At 35.8% G+C, this 21,839-nt stretch overlaps 1 protein-coding gene across 1 annotated transcript in view; it reads left to right on the top strand.

Moving 5' to 3' along the window:
* ATRNL1 (attractin like 1) overlaps nt 1-21,839 on the top strand; it is a 1,198,805-nt gene that overhangs the window by 206,883 nt on the left and 970,083 nt on the right. Inside the window, 3 exon segments of the mRNA XM_020988143.2 lie at nt 748-832; nt 11,271-11,479; nt 13,428-13,546. Of these exon segments, the coding sequence (XP_020843802.1) occupies nt 748-832; nt 11,271-11,479; nt 13,428-13,546 (413 nt within the window).

Below are 21,839 nucleotides of genomic sequence, written 5' to 3'. Positions count from 1 at the left end.
ATGAAACATGACACTCTATTGAGAATATCACAATAATTGCTAATTTTTAAAAATCACTAAACCTAAGTAAACCCCCAAGTGTTTGGTACAATTTTAAGAATATAGCAGATAACAGACATTTCTCAGACCTATTTGACTTCTCATATCATTTATGTACTTAACAAATGATTTATTACTTGCTTTTGTTTCTAAATTCTCTGGAATTGAAATCAGCCTTTTTTCCTCCCAGAAGATGTGAAGAGTTACTATCAATCTATGAAAAAAATTGTGTGTGTGTGTGTATGTGTGTGTGTGTGCATGTGTGTGTGTGTGTGTTATGCAGAGGATTTGCTACTTTCATGCTGATATAGCTTTTCTGAAAGAAATTTCCTGTAAATGATCTCAATTTCTATGTTTTTGGTTAAAAATTCCCTATCTTTTCATTTTTATTAGTTTTTCTGATATGTTTGTAGGCATAAAATTTTGTAAAAGTTGAATTCCCTTACAAATGTATCATTTGTGAAGTAGATTTACTTTTATCTTATTATTTTATTCACTTTTTACTATTTTGATTGTAGAAAATTAGTTCATATGAAAAATAGTTATTGATATTAGGTAGTTGAGATAAATTAGTCACTTTACAATTCATTGTTTCATGTTTTATAAATTCATATAACATTAAGTTTGATTTAATTTTGTCATTAAGCACTTTGTAGTATAATTTTATTATTTATTTAGGAAAATGTGTTTGTTTGTTTTTTATTTTAGCTTGTGATGAGTGGAAAGTTTTACCTAAACCCAATCTTCATAGAGATGTCAACAGATTCGGGCACTCAGCAGTCGTTGTTAATGGGTAAATGTGTATATTAAACTTTTTGAAATATAAATGATTATCTGCACATGTTAATGTAATGCATTTCAAGTTCAGTATCAGTGACTTTTATGTATCTAACCATCAATGTAAACATAAGCATTCTAAAGTAGTATATAATGGAGCATTTTTATTTTATTCTCTGTATATAAATCTGCCTAAGTTTTTACTCTCATTCTCAATTCTTTTGGTTTAAGCATGTTAGGGAGAGTTGGTCAAGGGCATTAATAAATAGGAATTGAGGTTGCTGGCAAGTGGAAGAGGGGTGGTGTTTGCCTCTTTTCCCCTAGTGTCACTTAGCGCCACCTGGACATTGTGCTGGTCACTGGCACCATGAAGATTTGGACATCAGAACACATTTTCAACCACCCATGGGAAACAGTTACAACAGCTGCTATGCAGAAATGTCCAAATCCTATGAATCCAAGTGTGGCTGGAGTTGATGTGTTAGGCAGATATACAGGTCCCACTGGGAAATTGCATAACCATAGACTTCTCAGTACAGAGTGGGGGATGCCTTCTATTGTAAGAAGTAGGAACTGAAAAGGGAATAAGTGGAAGATGCTATATATGGATTTTACCTACTTCAGAATTATGGCTAGGATCAATCCTGATGAATATCCTCTTCCCAGGAAAGAGATCCGGAGTGACTTCTCTCAAAGATGGATTTTAAGAAACACAGTCTTACTTAACTCCCTGATTTATAGAGTATGTGGCATCATGAGACTTGTGTTCTAGTCCTAGCCTTATTGCTGACTAGTTGGGTCATCATGGGCAATTCACTTAATTCCGTGGGTCATGTTGTTGTTGTTGTTGTTGTTGAGTTTCTTCATTTGTAAACTACACTAGATGATCTGTAAAAGCCCTGAGGGGCAGCTAGGTGGTACAGTGGATAGAGTTCTAGTCCTGTAGTCAGGAAAACCGAGTTCAAATTTGGCCTCATTTACTAAGTTTATGACCCTGGGCAAGTCATTTAACCTTGTTTGCTTCAGTTTCTTCATCTGTAAAATGACCCTGAGAGGGAAATGGCAAATTACTACAGTATCTTTGCCAAGAAAATCTCAAATGGTGTCACGAAGTCAGAGATGACTGAAACAACAATGAGACCCCATGGTCTAACATTCTATTATTCTTTGTTTAAAATTCTTATTACTTTGAATAGAACATGTTTGTTATCTAATGTAGTCAGTAACTTGTTTACTTGTTTAGGTGCTTAAAATTGTATTTAACAATTCAACAAACATGTAATTGCCTATAATGTACAAAGATGAAAGATACATAGTATTAATTCAATGCATCTACAGTTTAATGAGGACAGGAGGAAATAGAACATATATAGAGATAAGTGTGAGGACAGAAAGAAGGCCAAGACACGGTATTCTAAGAAAATTAGAGAATGTTTCATCTGAGAAAATCAGAGCATACTTTATAGAGAAAGCCTCTGTTTGGGACTAGAAAATATCCCTAAGTAAAGAGGAGAACTTTACTTTATTACTGTCTTATAATTCAACCCATGGCTGTCAACATTTATTATGTGTTTACAATGTACATCACAACATGCTAGGCACCAGCAGCTGGGAGCCCACTGCACTGAAAAAGAGACCTAGAATTGAAGGCAGAGGAAATGTATTCCAATCCTGCCTCTGCCACTTACTATCCCTGTGGCCTTGGCCTGTTACTTAACTCTTGGTACCTCATTACTTCTTCCATAAAATAAGGGGAGTTGGACTGGATTACCTCACAAGTCCCTTCTAGCTATCAATCTATCATCACACCAACTCATACTCCCACACCCCCACACCCACTCTAGATCTTTTTTTCAAACAAATTGTGAATTAGCCACATCTCCTGTATCTTATACTTGTAATTTTAATTTTTTGAACCCGTGACATAATTGTGTTTTATATTTTTCCTATTAAATACCAGCCTAATAGATTTGGCTCAATCTTCTAGGCTATTGAAATCTTTGAGGATGCTTATTATGTCATTTGACATGCTCCTCTTACCTTTGTGCCATTTGCAAATTTAATACATGTGCTTTCTATGACTTTATCCAAGTCACTGAAACAAAATGTTAAATTGTAGATTCCCAAGCACAGATTTCTGGGGATCCACACTAGCACCCATTTTGATATCAAACCATTAATGTTGCCTCCTTTTTCCTACTCATTCTATCAGTTTCAAATTTCCCTGCACTACTTTTTAGCCCACACCTCTTCCAAAAAAAGTAGCTTGAGATACTTTGTAAATTTTTTTCCCTAAAAATCAGATACCTTATAATATTCTTCAGATCTACCAGTTTAGTGATTTAAAAAATTAGGTTAGTCTGTCATGACCTGTTCTTGATAGAGCCATGCTGGATCTTTGGGATCATTGCATCATTTTATAGTAGTCTAATGACCATTCGTTTAATATTATGTTCTAAAATTGTACCAGTGTTGAAGTCAAATTCACTGATTTGGAGATGCCATGTTTTGCAGACTCTATTCTCTTATTTTCTGCATAGTTTGTTACACCTCTGCCATTTTCCACAAGGACCATTTAATGGCTCACTAATCATATTTTCCAATTCTTTCAGTACTCTATTTTGTATTGCCTGGCAATTTGAATTTATCAAGGGTAGCTTGAAGCCTCTTAATATCTCTTTACTTCTCTTGGGTATGAACCCCATATTAATCATTTTTGTTCTTTCCTTTCCAATTCAACATTCATTCTCCTTGGCAGAGGAAATAAGCAACATAAGAACTTAGCAGCTCTTATTTCTCTCTATTGTTGGTGATCTCATCCACCTGAGCAGCAGTCCTCTTTCTTCTTTTGTCTTGTTTTGTCTCCAATAGAACTACAAACAAAAAAACCCACAAATAGAAAACAAAACAAACCCTTCTTAAATACTTTAGCTTTTTTGCCAACTTTAGTTTATTCTGAACATTAGCGCATGTGATAATTATTGTTTTCACTTCACACTGTAATTATTTTTCCTTGTGTCTTCAGAATTTCATTATTGAGGGCTTCCAATTTTTCCTGTATAGACTTCTGTAGAATCTTATGTCATGAAATAAAATCTATCCTTTATTTAACCTTATGAAACCAACTCTCCTAAAATCTAGGGTGTATGTCAGATTGACTTTCTTTTCCTTAGTCACAAATTCTAAAATAAAATGTCCTCCTCAAGTTTCACATCATTTTCATTTCAGTTCTCTTTGTTGAACAGAATCATATCTCAAATAGCAGCTCCCACCCACGTTTTTAAGTATTGAACTATTAAGGCAACTCAGAAAATTATTACTTTTTATGCTTTTGGCAGAAAGTTCTAGATGCTTGGAAAATTGAAGACCCTCATTGTTAATCATGACTATGTGCCCGGCTTGTGATCTTTTCCTTAAAATCTTCATCAGTTTCTCTTTCTGTCCATGTAAATTAGGACTATAGTAAACACCAATAACAATATTACTTCCATATCTGACTGGGACTCTTTATCCAAATGCTCTTGATCTCTTTACTACTCAGGTGCTGGATTTTTTCACATGTCTATAACTTGTTGACATCCAATAATATACCCTGCCCACATTTGAAAAAAAAGAAACATTAATCAATCAATCATTAAGAAAGTGTAGAGAGAGAACAGAAGAGATTCCAGGACAAGAATCAATCATTTAATATATTTATTATGTGCTAGTATTATGTGGAAGTACAAAGAATGAAACAATCCCATATGCAATGAGCTTCCATATTAATGAAGGAGACAAGTTCATATAAAAATACAGCACAAATAAAAAGTGAATACAATTGTGTAAAAAGCATTTAAATATCAAGTAGTTTAAGAGGAATACATTAGCACTTGAAGGCATTAGGAAAAGCTTCATAAGGAAAATGGTACCTCAGCTGCTTTTTAGTGGAAGTAAGCGGAAGGGGAGTATGGGATGATCAGTACAAAGACACAGAAATGGGAGCTGGAGTATCATGTATGAGGAACAGAGGAAAGATCAGTTGGACTGGATTGAAGTACATAGGAGGGAAAGTAATGGCCAGTGAGACTAGAAAGATAGATGGCATAGTACTTTAAAAGCTAAACAGAGGAGTTCATAGTTTATTTTAGAGGCAATAAGAAGCTATCAGAATTGATCGCTTGGTGGGGGGGGTCATATGGTCAGATCTGTGCTTAAGGAAAATTACTTGGTAACTAGATGTAGGATGGAATGGAGTGGCAAGAGACTTGAGATAGAGCAATTAAGAAGACAGTACAGTAATCTAGTCAAGAGATGATAAGGGCTTGAACTAAAGTGGTAACTAGACAGGTTCCAATTAGTATAAATAATGAACCCCCTGAAGTGGTTGCATTTATTGGAATTCATATTATTAGAAGTTATAGTTATGTAAAATATGAAGCAGTATTCTCAAGAGGGTGAGGGGCGGGGGAGTCATGGGAAGTTTGAATAGAGATGTAAGACTTTAGCATTAAGGAAGAAACCCTATAGGGAGAGATGGATGATTAGTGAAAGAGGGAAAATGAATGAGGATACAGTCTGTTGGAGGAGATGGAAGAGGATGGGATCAAATGCTCAAGTAGAAGCATTGGCCTTGACAAGGAGAAGGACGACATCTTTGTCAGACATTAGGGAAAAGGTTGAGATAGTGGGAAATAATATAAAGGGTTTTGAGATTAAGAGAAATGGGAATTGGTAGCTCAAGTTTAATTGTTTCAGTTTTTCAGTGAAGTAAGAAGCTTTTTAGTTGAAAATGAGGGGACAAGGGGCTTTGTAAGACTTGAGAAGGAAAGAGAAATTTTGGAATAGTACTATAGGTAACAATTAGGCAAGAATAAAAGGACTCTATTGTGGGAGTAGGGGCACAATTGGGTTGGGTAACATGAATTCATACCCAGTCAGCATGGTTGTAGGACTTCCTTTAGCTTCATTCAGGAAATCATGGGAGGGATCAGAGGGTGTGGATTTAAGTTATAATCTAGGCCTAAGGTTTTACAAAGAGTAATGAGCAAGATATTCAATAACAGAGGAGAGAGAAGAGTTGAAGTGGCTAACAGTTAGGTTTAGGAAGGAAAGTAAAGTCAGAGAAAGGTTAGTGACCTGGGTGGTAGTGTGGGGTGAAGGGAATGGAGATCTTGATGATGGTGAAGAACATGTATAGGAATGATGAAGCATAGGGAGAGCAGTAGTGATAAGTTGTGGTCACATAGAGGAATGTCAGAATTTCTAATTAGGGATGTATGACATTTGTATATAATATTTGTATATAACAGTGATAAGATGTAATGTTTAACTGTACTTTTGTGTGATTGAGGTGGAGTTAATAAATAGGTCATGAGACTTGAGATTTAGGAAATGGGAGGTTAGAAAGCTTGAGAAAGTACCTACAAAGATATTAAAATTCAGGAGTTGGAGGAGGAGTTGGGGAGGAGGTTCTGAACTCCCTGAGAAGGAAAGAAGAATGACCTGGAGGTTGGTATATTGCAGCTGCCATAATTTTGAGTGGTTACAAAATTTTAATTGAGTAAACTTCAAAAGAAGAAAAGTTATTGAATGAATGAAGGAGTTGTCTTTTCTCCTATGGGCATCTTTCACACTCTAGCAGAGGGTGAGGTATGGTTTTACACAATAAAGGTTTTACACAAAGGTTTACCTCCTAACAAACTCTTCAAAAAGATTAGAGAATTCTCTCATCAAAACCTTTCTCCCTGCTTTGTATTTTAAATATTGGTCCAGAAACCAAGATTCATTCTTGGGTACTAGCTACATAACTAGATGTTCACTTTCTGATTCAACTTTTATCTCCCAATATCCTTGTTTTTGTTTGATAGCAATCATGTAAACATTACCAGAGCTCCTAAGATCATATGACCATAGATTGAAAGGGAACTAGAATACTTTCGTATAAGCCTTTAATTTTATAGATGAAGAAATGATTCCTAAAAAACTAGTGTCATATAGATAGCTTAGAAAGGATTTGAAGCCAGGTGCTCTAATCTCAAAAGTCTTAATCTTTCTTAAAACTCTGCATTACTCAGTAATGCTTTCTGGCTTCCTTATAAAGTATAATTTCTCAAGTATAATTTGTGGCCTCATGAATTATCAGGAGTGATACCTTCTACTACTAGTAGTTAACTAGTTTACTCTGTCTTGGTAGATTCTATATCACATCTTAAGTACATGCTTCAGGAAGAAAGAAGACTGTTCCACATTTGTTATCAGATTGATGGATAGCAGCTTCAGTATCTCTCAGAAAGGAGTTTACCAAATGCCACTACTCAAAGCCTTATGAGATGATTACTCACTTAAGAGATGATTGTGTATCTACAGAATTATTCCTTGCAGAATAAGTAATTGTTTTCTTTTCAGAGGTTTTAGCCCCTCTCTTATTTAGTTTACTAACTTAAGTGGTCTGTTTATTTCCTTTCTTGCCCATGTCACATTCTCCTGACAGAAATCTAGATTCTTCTCTGCTTCTTCACATCATTTTTCTTCATTTTTATATTTGAAGGCCATCTTCCATTTTTAAGAAAATTTAAGAAAATTTCTGATGTTCTAGAAGATGAAGAGATACCTTAAACTCTGTAGAATGTGTTCTCTGGAATGAATGCCTGCTGTATAGGTAATAAATTTGCTTTCATCTTAAACTTTTTCCTTTCTCAATCCTTCCTTCTTGTTGCACTCTCTGAAACTTGGCTCCCTTCTGATGTTAGCTTCCCTGGACACTCTTTCCAGTACCAGTTACACTTTCACTCATATTACTAAATTGTTGGTCTTAATGGGAGAGTTGGAACATTTCTTGTGCTCTATTAACACTCCCAGGTCATCCCCTTCTACTCCTCTCCTTCAATAACCTCTTCTCCTTAGGTTCATTCAAAAATATATTTGTCACCCAATCCAGATTCTGGTGACTATGATCTATTGACCTCCAGGACATTTTCCTTTTTTCTTCAGAGAGTTCAGTGTCTGACTCATAGTCTTTTTTACCCCTCCTACTCCTGCCCTTATACTACTGGACTTCAACATACATACTGATATACCCTCAAACACTTGGACTTCCCAATTCCCCAAGTTTATACATTTCCCATGACCTTTTCCTCTATCCCATTTCAACTACACACAGAGTTGGTCGAACATATCTTATCACCACCCGTAAGTGCTACACTTCCATCTTAATGAACTCTGATATTTCTTTATCTGATCATAATCTTTTATCCTTTTATCTTTCCCCTAACCCAGTTCTTCATCTTCACTATGACCTTAAGTCCTAGGCTATCACCCTTGCACTGACTGCAGTCTTTTCCCTTCCTTGTCTTAATCCCTTAATGAACCAGATCTACACTATAATACATCTGAGTCCCTTGCCCCATATCCTATCATTGATTGTGCCTTGCCAAGTCCCAACCTTAGATTACTCCTACCATCTGCAGCCTATGCTTCTATTCACTTACTCCTAAATGAAGTTGGAATAAATCACAAAACTGTGTCAAATAGGTCCACTATGAATTTATGTCACATAATCTCAATGGGGCCCTCACTATAGCAAGGTAATTCTTTTATTCCTCTCTAATGAATTAATTATCTCACTCACCAAAACTTCTGCAATTTTTTCATCTCTCCTCAGATCTCTGCATACTTTCACTCTTTCAATTTAGAGTGCCTCATACTTTCCTGAGTAATTGGGTTATTCACCAAGAACTCCTTCTTCTCCCATCTCATATCATTCAGATATTTTCTCCTACTACCTTCTCCTTTATTACTCTGTCATGTGAAGAGGAGGCCCTTCACTTTGCTAAGGAAAACCTTCTCCACATGCACACATGATTTTGTTCCAGCCTGTCTTCTCCAGCAGATTATGCCCACTAATATCCCTACTCACTCACTTATCTTTAATCTCTCCCTCTCTTTGGACTTCTTCCTTGGTGTCTACAAAGACACTCATGTCTTCCCATCCTCCCCTTCCCTTGATCCATCCATCCCTGATAGCGATCATTCTTTATTTTTTTCTTCCTCATGCCTAAACTCCTTGAGAAAATTATTGACATTTGGTGCTTCCACTTCTCTCCTCCCATTCTCCTAATTCTGCTATCTGGATTCAGACCTCATCATTCAAATGAAACTGCTTTCCCCCCCCCCTAAATTTAGCAATGATCTCTTAATTTCCAAATCTTCTTATGCCTCATATTTCTTTTCCTTTCTGTAGCCTTTGACACTTTAGATCACTCTCTTCTCCTTGATTATCTATTCTCTATAGGTTCTGGTTACACGCCCTTTCCTGATTCTCCTCCTTGCTGTCTGACCACTTCTCAGTGGTCTTTGCTAGATTGTCATCCAGTTTACAGCTGCTAATTAAATGTTTTCCCTAAGTCTGTCTCCTGGCCCCCCTCCCTTCTCCTTTTATACTTTTATACCTGATCTCATCAACTTCCATGGATTCAATTATCTCTATGCAAATGATTATCATGTCTATTTATTTAGTCCTAAGGTCTCTCCAGTCTCTAGTCCTACATTGCCAGCTTCTTATTAGGCTTCTGAAATTCAACATGTTCAGAAAAACTCACTCTCTTTTTTCTAAATACTCCCCTCTTTCTAACTTCCTTTATTACTGTCAAAAGTGCCACTATTCTTCCAGTCACCTAAGCTTACAATCTGGAAGCCATTTTCAAATTCTGACTTTCTTTTATCCCCTCCCCATTTTCAGTCTGTTGCCAAGTGCTGTGAATTCTGCTTTTGCAACAACTATTCTATACAAGCTCTTCTCTGACACTGCCATCACCCTATTTCAGGCCCTTATCACCTCATGCCTTGACTATTTCAATAACCCGCTGGTGAACATCTGTGCCTCAAATCTCTCCCCACTCCAATTCATTCTCCACATAGCTATCAAAGTAGCCTTCCTACAGCACAGGACTGACTGTGTTGCCTCCATATTTTAAAAAAAGTCTCCAATGTCTTTGTATTACCTCAAGTAAAATATAAAATTCTCTTTGACTTTTAGAGTCCTTCATAACTGGCCCCTTCTTACCTTTCCAGGATTCTTACACCTTACTTCCACTTCCATACTTGATGATCCAGTGACACAGATTTCCTTGCTTTTCCACTTTACATTTTGTAAGATTCCTCAGATGTTTCTAGGAATGTGGTAGAATAGCCCTTCAAGATTGTGATGAGGGAAATTAGGGTACTGATTACCTATAGAAATTCAATTTACTAAATATTCATTAAGTGCCTACTGTTTGAAAGGAATTATGTTAAGTGCTGTGGTACAAGTACAAAAAAGGAAATCAACCCTCTCCTCTAGGATATTTGAAGATTCTACCACCTACACAGATCAGTAAGTCAAAGTGAATTGGGTTAGGAGAAGAGGACAAAGAAAAGATGAAGGAAAGCTTCTTTGAGAAGTTGACACCTAAACTGATTCATGAAGAGAAGATAAGGATTCTGTGAGATGAATATGAAGAGGGAATATTTTCCAGGCATGAGGAAAAGCACATGCAAACTCATGAAAGTAGGAGGCAGAATGGCAAGGCAACATTTAGTAGTTTGGTTGGATGAGAACATAGAACATAGAACAGATGAAAGTGAATAATGTGAGATAAGACGTGGAAGGTAAATTAAAGTCATATTGTATGGGTCCTTACATGTATTTAATTCTAGAGATAATAAGGAGCTACTGTCTATAACGAAAATCTCTGCTTTTCCTAATCCTAACTATTTATTAATTATTTTTATTAAAACAATTAAAACCACAATGTTTTCAAGGCAACTTCTCTGGCTTGTATGATATAACTCAATTGGATTACTATGAGGACTTTGCAGAAATACCATGACTGCAGATTGACATTATGAATTGAAGATAAGTTTGAGGTTTAAGTGACTTAAATTTTGGTTATTTTGTTAAAGAAAAGAAGGGAATGCTTTCATGGAAATAACCTTTGTTTAATTTCTATTCTATTTCTTTGCTCTCGGCACCATTTTTACTTAGAAATTTTACTTAGAAATAGAATTTACTTAGAATTTTACTTCTTAAAGAAGAAGGTGTAATGTTTCTAACCATCTAGCTGATAATACTGTTTCCTAAAATTCTCTCAAATAACTGAAGAAAGCATTGTATTGAATTTTTCCCCAAAGAAGTGTTATTTCTTCTGTTATCTTTATTATTTCTTCTTTTATGCTTTACTACTGATCTTTACTGTACTGGAGTTTTGTTGGTTTCTCATATTACAGTGACCTTTGTGGAGTACATCTCATTTTACCTGGAAGGCATTGAAGTATTTAGCTATGGGATCCACATGACATTTTAAATCAGAAAAGAAACAAAAGGAAATTCTGATGGTTTGAGAATTGTCCAAAGAAATGTAGATATGGTAAATTGGACAAAAGTTTTCCCTAATGCCAATTCCCCAAGATTTCTTTTTTCTTTTTTTCCCTCATAGGTCTATGTACATTTTTGGGGGATTTTCTAGTGTCCTCCTTAATGATATCTTAGTGTATAAGCCTCCAAACTGCAAGGCTTTCAGAGATGAGGAACTCTGTAAAGATGCTGGTCCAGGGATAAAATGTCTTTGGAACAAGAATCACTGTGAATCATGGGAAGGTGGACATCATAATAATATTCTTAGAGCAAAATGCTCCCCCAAAACTGGTAAGGAAATTCCCTCTCCCAGTTTAATTCCCTTTTCCCTACCAGTAACTGAAATTTTTATAATGATGCTTCTTCATTTTGAATAGTAGAAAACATATGAAATACTTTAAAGGATCTAATTAAATAACTTTTTACAAATGCAAATTTAGAATTCTTCAATGTTTGACCTTCACAGCAAATTTTTAAACAATGTAATTATCTGAATTATACATTTTTACTAAAATACCCCTTGCGTTTTACATGTAAAAAGATATTTTACTATATCATTTTAAATGCTTTAAAATGTGCATTCTTTCTCTTTATTGTGATGTAGTTTGCATTTCAATGACTCTTTTTTTTCTGAACTGTCTCCTAGGATGGATATTAATTTGCAAAGTTGGTACGATTTGATGATTGATGGACAAAACAACACTTTTGCTTATAGGATCATTGACAACATTCTTAGTTTTGTTTTGGCCTAATAAAATGGCCTGCGTGTGTAGGAGACTAAGAAAGAGGAGGTAGTTATGTAGGAGAACTAGGTAAAAACTATATCCCTGAAACCCAGATAGGAGAAAGTAGTCACTGAAGTCAAATACTACAAAATGGTTAATAAGTATGAAAATTGAAAAAAGACCATCAGATATAAGAATAAAAGGTCACTGGTGACCTTTGAGGGAATGAGAAACTAATGGGTGGGAGGAAAACTACTAAGTAGAGTGAGTGTAGACTGCTCATTCTAGGAGTATAGCAATGAGTGGGAAAGGGATAAACAACGATATTATGAAGGAGTTGTAGGTTCACAGGAACATTTTTTAAGGATAGGGGATACATGGCCATATTAGCAGTCAGCATGGAAAGATATAGTGGATAGGTAAAGATGAAATAATCCATGTAGAAATGTCTTGAAAGGAATGGAAGGGGATTAGATTATGGGCAAAAGTGGTGGAGTTAGTCTTGATAAGGAGAAAAACTAGCTTATTCTTTTAAACTAGATCAAACGAGGGAGTGAATGGGCAAAGATGAAAATAGTTTTGAGATCTAGAGAAGAGGAGATGAGGAAACTCTTCATTATTAGCTATAATGTTCACATTAAACTTGTAGGTGTGGTTTTCTGTGATGAAAAGAGGAGATTAGGGAGACACTAGAGTCCTGAGCAAAGAGGAAAAAGTTTTAGATAGCCGTTGTGGGGAATGTGATAGGGAGCAAGTAATGGGATAGGGTGTAAATCAAAGATTAATAAAAGAGGTGAAGGCTTATTATTGGTAAGATAACATGAATTAATTTTTAGAAATATCTGAATGTTTGATGCTGTGTTTTGAAAACAAAAGTTTTTTTAAATCATCGTCTTTTTAAATACACTGTCAAATAAAAAGCCATAAGAACTATGTTTGTTACCCAGAAGGTAGGCCAGGAATGGATTTTAATTAACCTTTAGTCCTTGATGAAGAAATTAAGTAGAATAGGTGAGGCAGCTTAATGAACTTCAATGTATGAAATTTTAAAGTTCAAACCAGTGTGATTGTTTATTTTAAAAGGTTTTTATTAAATTTTGTGCTAATATTTTTTTATTTTCTTGTGTAGTGATCCTTTTGATATTTTAAAGGTTAGATCTCAGAAAATTATTGACTCTTATTTTGGAATTTATGAATAAATAGTAAAATAGGATATGTTTGATGGCTATAAAATTATTAGGAATCAAGAAATTTTCCTTTAGATAAAGTAGGCAATTCCTGAACTTCAAAGAGATTGTTGCTCATGTGCTAAGTATTTCAAACTATCTAGATACTCTTAAATTACATTATTAACTTCATACTGGACATCTTGCATTTTAGATTGAAGGTCATATTTATGATTTTAAAAAGTGCCTCCTAATATCCTAAGCAGCTGTTAAAAATTTGTGAATTCAAAAGTGTGACATTTAATCTTTCATCCTGATGTTTTGCTTTGTCTTGCATTTGTATTACAGCTGCCACTGATGACAGATGTTACAGATATGCAGATTGTGCCAGCTGTACTGCCAATACAAATGGGTGCCAGTGGTGTGATGACAAGAAGTGCATTTCAGCAAACAGTAACTGCAGTATGGTTAGTATTTATGGGTACATGGCTATGTAGTCAATGTTGTGGCTTTATTTTTATTAGTTCAACACTTAGAGGTACCAAAATAGTAGATTATATCAAGAATCTGTGGAAATATATACTTTATCACTTCATTATACAATGTAAGTTCAGTGAATGAAAATTAAAAAAACAGAGTTTTCTGACTTAGCTTATTTTCTTAGGATTTTGACTATTTCCTTGTTTTATTTTATTATAATGTTCAAGTGATAGGTTATTTATCATAAAATAATATTTATGAAAGTTTCCACTTTCTAGGATTATTTACATTTTTTTGTTCAAATATAGTAACTATGTGTGAGAAAAACCTTTGTAAAATGTTTAAGGTAGACTCAATCTCAAACTGTAATGTGAAGTCACTGAGAAGATTTGATTTAGTGGGAGCTAGCAGGAAATATGGCATGCTTGTTTCATAAGTCTTTTCCCCAATTTGTCAGTCAATAAGCATTTATTAAGGACTTATTTGTGAGGCACCATGCTAAGCACTAGGGATACAAAGAAAGGCAAAAACAGATTGAAAGTTCAGACAACATGTAAATATACACAAGTATGTGTATATGTACATATAAATAATATGTATAATTTTTTAAATAAATAAAAATCTCAGAAGAAGGATACTAGCATGTAGTATGTGTAGGAGGGAAGTGGGGAAGAGACTAGGAAAGGCTTCTTGCAGAAATGTGGAACTTGAGCTTAATTTTGAAAGAATCCAGGAGAGGAAAACAAGAAGGGAAAACATTCCATGCATGGGGGATAGCCAGTGAAAGGCATGGAGCTGGAAGATGGAACATCATGTTTGAGAAATAGCAACCAGATAAGTCCCACTACATCATAAAATATAAGGAGAGGAATAAAGTATAACATTGGAAAAGAGAGGGCAGGTTATGAATGGCTTTAAAAGCCAAACAAACGATCTTATATTTGATACTGGAAGTGATAAAGAGCCACTAGAGTTTTTGAGTGGGTGGTGACATGGTCAAAGATATACTTTAAGATGAGTGGAAAGATAGACAAGAGTTGGGAGAGACTTGAGGCAAGGAGACCAACATCTAGGCTATTGAAATAGTTGAGGCAAGAAGCAATAAAAGCCTGTGCCATGGCAATGGAAGTGTCAGATGAGAGAGGGCAACAAATGTGAAGGTTGTTGCACATGTAGAATCCAAAAGACTTGGCAATAGATTAGATATAGAAGTTGAGAGAGAGAGAGAGAGAGAGAGAGAGAGAGAGAGAGAGAGAGAGAGAGAGAGAGAGAGAGAGAGAGAGAGACAGAGAGAGACAGAGAGAGAGAGAGAGAGAGAGAGAGAGAGACAGAGACAGAGACAGAGACAGAGACAGAGAGAGAGAAGTTGAGGTGGACACCTAGATTACAAGCCTGAGTGAGTGGGAGTAATAGGAAAGTTAGGAAGAGAGGAAGATTTGGGGAGAAAGATAAGATAACTAGTTCAGTTTTGGACATGTTGAAGGATATTCAATTTGAGATATCTAGTTGGCAGTAGAGATGTGAGATTGGAGGTAAGGAGAGAGGTCAGAGGTAGATCAGTAGATCTAAGAATACTCTGAAGAAAGATGATAATTGAATCCATGGGAGCTGATGAGATCATCAAGAGAAATGGAATAGGAGAAAAGAAGAGGGCCCAGGACACAACCCTGGAGGACACCCATGATTAGTGGTTGTAAAATGAATGAAGATCCAGCAAAGGAGACTGAGAAGGAGTGGTCAGACAGGTAGGAGGAGAATCTGAAAAGAGCAATGTCATCAAAACCCTGAGAGAAGAGAGTGTCAAGGAGAAGAGCAGAATTACTTAAAGTGAAAAAGGCTAGAGAGAGGTCAAGACGTATATGAATAGAAAAAAAGATCATTATATTTGGCAATTAAGAGATCATTGACATCTCTGAAAGAACAATTTCATTTGAATGGTGTGGTTTCAAGTCAGACTTCAGAAGGTGTAGAAAAGAGGAAAAGGAGAAGAATTAGAGACACCAGTTATTCATAGCTTTCAGTAGGACTTTAGCCTTAAAAGAGAGGACAGATGTAGGGCAAAAACAAACAGGGATTTGGGGATCAAGTGAGAGCTTCTTAAGGATGGAAGAGATATGGATTTGTTCTAAGTTATAGGAAAGTAGCAGACAAAAGGAGACTGAAGATAATTGAGAGTGGTAATGTTGGAAGGGATAATCTGCTAGAGAGGATAGAATGGAATGGAATCTTACATGCATATAGGAGAGTTTGCCTTGGCAAAGAAAAAGTTTACCTCTTCATATGAGATAAATTTACCTCTTCATGTGAGATAAATTTCCAATTTATCTTGTATGTAGCTTGCTTGTACATAGTTTGCAGGTGGTCTCTGCCACTAGATTGGGAGCTCTGTAAAATCAGGGATTATCTTGGCTTTCTTTTTGTCCCTAGTGCTTAGCACAGTGAATGGCACATAGTAGATGTTTCATAAATATTTGTTTACTTGACTGACAACATCTGAGTGATATGAAATGTGGAGGAGAGGAGAATCAAGGATCTCTTGATGATTAACTTCAATTTATTAAATGAAGTATGAGATAGAGTTCTTAGCTGAGAAGTTTCAAGGAGGGCTGGGGAATGCTAATAAATATTTACCATTTGATTTTCCCCAAAATGCATATATTTAAAATTTCATTTTATTTTAAATGTTTAATTTTCATTCATATTTTCTTTGTTACCTCCTTAAATTTAGGCAGTAAACAAAAGAGTAAATTAAACTGTGATATGTAATGTTTGCCAATTTCTGAGATGTAAATGCTCACACTGAAAATTTAACAATTAGCTTTCAAGCCCCTTCCTCTGGTTTTAGTGTACTACTTAGGGGAGGAGGTGGCATAGGAGATTTGAGGAGGGATGAAAAGATCTGATGTAACCACTATGGCAATTAGGGTAGTGAACTCACTAAAGAGGAGTAAAAGGATTACCTTGCTACAGAAGGAATCAGTTGAGATTATATAATTCAAATTTATAGTGGACCAAGTTAGCACTGGTCCAGATCATAGCTGGACTTTCTTCAATTTCATTCAGAAACATCAGAATAGGAGTGAAGGTAGCAAGTAATCCAAGGTTGGCACTTGGTAAAACATGATCCAGTGATAGGATAAAGGAGCAAGGTGCTCCCATATGTAGAACACAATGTAGAGTAGTTGGCTCACCCAGGATTAAGATAGGGAAGGGAGGGAAGAATAACCATCATAGGGAATAAAGCCTGGGAAAGAACTAAGGCATGAAAGAATTAGAGGTCACAGTGAGGATAAAAAACAAAGTTGGGGGAAAGAAAGAATGAAAAAAATATAAATATCAGAATAAGGAGTATTAGAGTTCACAAACATAGAATTGGAACACTTATAAATGATTGCAAGATCACTTCTTTACTGAATAGTTATCGATATAACCTAGAATATATTCCATTTTAGCCACTAACAGCTTGTATACTCATATATCTCAATTCAATCTATATAGCATTTTACATGGTATCTAGCACTTTCTCTGATAAGAGTCTTGAATGAATGTAAGATGTTATGACATTATGCTATTATGTGTGTTCTTATGAGTGGTTTACACAAACAATTTTTTACAACTTCATGACATGGTGATAAACATTCTTAACTTTTGAAGTACATTGTAAATGGGTGATTAACAGCAAAAAGGATATTTCTTCTTTTGTTATATTGCTACTCTCAAAATATCATCCATCCATGTAAACTAGAAGAGGCCAATAATCTTGAAGGAGCCAAAAATGAAAAAGCCCAGTGGAAATTAGTATAAAAATAAAAATATTGTTTTATTGGATAGGAAGGATAGTATAATATGGTTCAATGAGCACCTAATGGTATGTCAGGAAGATGTGTGTTCAAGTCCTCAACCTCTGGTGATTTCACCCATATGATGGGGATAATACCTGTAGTGCACACCTTACTATGATGTCATTGAGATATAATGAGATCATAGAATCATAGAGGTCATGTAGTTCAAACCTTTCATTTTACAAATGAAAAACTTGAGACCCAGGGAGAAGTTACTTGCCTAAAATTACGTATATATTAGGTAGTAGAGCAAGAAATTTGAAAGCAGATCATCAGACTCTAAATCTGATGCTCTTTTCACTACAGTTTATATAAAACACTTTGTAGATTGTGTTATGTGTCAGCTATTGTTATTATTGGTAAAAAAATAATTAAGCAGGACTGGGAGTCAAGATGGTAGAGTAAGCAGTAAATTTCTGTGACCCTCCCATATTCCCCTCTAAACAACCATAAAATGGTGCCCCCAAACAAATCCTGGAACAACCGAACCAGCAAAAAGATCAGGTGGAACAGTTTTTTAGCCTAAGAATCTTGGAAGGAGGCCAGAAAGGTCTGTCTCACTTGAGTAACAGGGAAACAGTTTAGAACAGGAAGCATTCCAGCAAGTCAGCAGCAAGCCTCAGCTTAGCAAACCAGCAGGAGATCCTAAGCCCCAGTGGGGTGGAACAGGCAAACGCCAGCAATAGACCCCCCACATACCTCAGCATAGCCAGGGGACCCGGCAGACTCCAGCTCCAAGAACTGCCACATGCTTCAGTGTAGTTCTGGGCAAACAGACAGCTGCCAGAGGACACCACATGCTTCACTGTAGCCCCAACGAAATGCAGAAACACCCCACTAGCCTCAGCACTTGCCAGACAGTAGCAACCCCAGCTCAGCACCAGGTAAGCTACCAGGTTGCTATGGCCTCCAGTAGCACCAGTCACCCCCTACCCTACCCCTTCAGTATAGTGTCAGACACAAGGTTCCTCTGTGGGCCTCAGGGCACCATGAGTATGGCACCAGATAAACAGCCAGGGCATGCTGCTACTGGCACAAAAAGCCTAAGACAATGCCCCTCCCACCCCTGGTGCAGAGCTCAAATTTAAAAGAAAGGAAAAAGGCGAAAAAATGAACAAAAAAAAGAATCTGGCCATAGAAAGTTATTGTAGTAACAGGGAAGATCAACACATAAATTCAGAAGAGAACAGCAATATCAAAATACCTATGGCAAAACCCCAAAGAAAAATGAAAGGTGGTCTCAAGTCTAGAAAGAACTCATGGAAGAGCTCAAAAAGGAGCTTAAAAATCATATAAGAGAGGTAGAAAAAAAGTTGGGAAAATATATGATAGTGGATCAAGAGAATTATGAAAAAAAAGAGTCAGCAGCTTGGAAAAATACAATAAAAAGTAGAATCAACCAAATGGAAAAGGAGACACAAAAATCCACCAAAGAAAATAACTTCTTAAAAAATACAAGTGGCCAAATGCAAAAGGAAGTACAAAAGCTAACTGAAGAAAATAACTCCTTAAAAGTTAGAACTGGGCAAGTGGAAGCTATTGACTCTATTAACATCAAGAATCAATCGCACCAATTCAAAAGAATGAAAAAAATAGAAGAAAATGTAAAATACTTCATGGGAAAACAACTGACCTGGAAAATAGATCCAGGAGAGACAATGTCAGAATCATTGGATTACCTGAAAGTCGTAATCAAAAGGAGGACCTGGACAGCATCTTTCAAGAAATTATCAAGGAAAACTTCCCTGATATCCTGGAATCAGAGGGCAAAATAGGCATTGAAAGAATCCACAAATCACCTCAGGAATGAGATCCCAAAATAAAAACTCCAAAGAACATTACAGCCAAATTTCAGAATTATCAGGTCAAGGAAAAAATAAAGTGGCTAGAAAGAAACAATTCAAATATCAGGGAGTCACAATCAGGATTACACAGAACTTGGCAACTGCAATACTGAAGGATTGGAGGTGTATGGAACATGATATTCTTGAAAGCAAATGAGCTAGGAATATAAGCAATAATCACATACCTAGCAAAATTAAGTATGATACATCAAAGGAAAAAATAGTCATTCAATGAAATAAAATGATTTCAAGATTTCATTAGGGAAAGACCAGAAATCAACCAAAAATTTGACCTCTACTCTCAAGACCCAAGAGAAGCATAAACATAAAAAGGAAAAGAAAACATAAGGGATTCAATAGAGCTAAACTGTTTATATCCCTATATAGGAAGATGATACTTGTAATTCTTAAAAATTGTATCACTTATAATACAGCTAGAAGGAATATACACACACACACACACACACACACACACACACACACACACACATATATATGTATATATAGACAGAGGGTACAGGTATAAGGTGAGTTTGAGGTAATGACATAAAAAATCAAGGGATGAGAAAGAGGAATACAATGGGTACAGAAGGAAGGCAGAGTTAGAATAGGGATAAATTATTTCACATGAGGAGGCATGAAAGATGTATTGCAGTGGAGGAGAAGTTGGGAGGATGGGTGATGAGCATCACTTGAACCTTACTCTTATCAGTATTAGCTCAAAGAGGAAATCATATATACGATCAGTTAAACATAGAAATATATCTTACTTGACAGTAAAGGTAGGGAGGTGGAGGCTGACAGAAGGGAGGGTAGATCAGGGGAGATGGTAGACAGAAGCAAAACTGGCGAGGAGGGAAAGGGTGAAAGGAGAAAGAAGACAGACAGGAGGAAGAATAGGATGGAGAGAAATACACAGGTAGTAATCATAACTCTGAATGTGGTGGGATGAACTCTTCTATAAAATGGAAGCAGATAGCAGAGTGAATCAAAACCAGAATCCTACAATAAGTGGTTTATAAGAAACACACTTAAAACAGAGAGACACACGCACAGAGTAAAGGTAAGGTGCTAGAGCAGAATCTAATGTTCTTCAGCTGAAGTAAAAAAAAAACAGGGGTAGCAATCCTGTTCTCTGACAAAGAAAAATCCAAAAATAGACCTAATGAAAAGAAATAAGGAAGGAAACTACATCTTGATTATAATAAGTAATCTCAATACTAAGCATATATGCACATGGTATCCAAATTCTTAAAGAAGTTAAGTGAGTTACAGGTTCATGACCAAACAAAAGATAGAGAGAGACATTATAAAATATAAAATAGATAACTTTTGATTATATTAAATTAAAAAGCTTTTGCACAAACAAAATCCATGCAGCCAAGATTAGAAGGAAAGCAGAACCCTGGGAAACAAATCTTATAGCAAATGTCTCAGATAAAGACCTCATTTCTCAAATATATAGAGAACAGCATCACATTTATAAAAATACAAGCCATTCCCCAGTTAATAAATTGTCAAAGGGTATGACCAGGCAGTTTTCTGATGAAGGAGTCAGCTCTACATAGGCATATGAAGAAGTGCTCTAGATCACTTTTGATTAGAGAAATTCAACTTAAAACAACTCTGAGGCACCACCTTACACCTATCAGATTAGCTAATATAACAACAACAACAAAAAAAAGAAAAATGATATATGTTGGAGAAGATGTGGGAAAATTAGTCATGAACTGATCCAGCCATTCTGGAGAGCAATTTGGAACTATGCCCAAAGGGCAACTGAACTGCAAACCTTTGATCCAGCAATACCACTGAGATACCAAAAAAAAAATCATAAAAAGGGAAAAGGATGAACATGTGCATAAATATTTATAGCAGCCCTTTTCATAGTTGCAAAATCTTGGAAATTGAGGGGTGCCTATCAATTGGAGCATGCTGAACAAGCTGTGGTATGTGAATGTAATGGAATACCATTGTGTAATAAGAAATGATGAATGGGCAGATTTCAGAAACCTAGAAAGACATGTATGAACTGATACAAAGTGAAATGAGCAGAATCAGGAAAACATTGTACACAGTCAGCAACATTGTGTGATGATCAACTATGAATGACTCAGCTCTTCTCAGCAACAGAGGGATCCAAGACAAGTACAAAGGAATCATGAAGAAAAATGCTATCCATATCCAGATGGATAGACAGAACTGATGGACTCTGAATGCAGATTGAAGTATATTTTTTCACTCTATTTTTTCATGTTTTTTCCCTTTTGATCTTCCTTCTTTCACAACTGTGATGATGGAAATATGTTTTACATGATAGCACATGTATAACCTATATCAAATTATCTACTATTTTAGGAAGAGAGGAAGGGAGGGAGAAAAATCTGATACTCCAAATCTTGTGAAAATTAGTGCTAAAATTGTCTTGACATGTAATTGGGAAAAATAAAATACTACTAATAAAACATTTCCCACCAAAAAAAATTAAGCGTTATACAATTTGACGAAATGAGAAAAATTAATTTGCATTTTTTTAATCAGCAAAAGGAATTAAGCATTTTTTCCCAAGGTAAAGATTGTTGGAAGCAGAACAA

This window comes from Phascolarctos cinereus, unplaced genomic scaffold, assembly GCF_003287225.1.
Source record: "Phascolarctos cinereus isolate Bilbo 61053 unplaced genomic scaffold, phaCin_HiC Scaffold_3;HRSCAF=262, whole genome shotgun sequence".
Lineage (NCBI taxonomy): Eukaryota > Metazoa > Chordata > Mammalia > Diprotodontia > Phascolarctidae > Phascolarctos > Phascolarctos cinereus.
The sequence above is the reverse complement of the archived record's forward strand: the minus strand, read 5'-3'. Positions and strand labels throughout refer to the sequence as shown.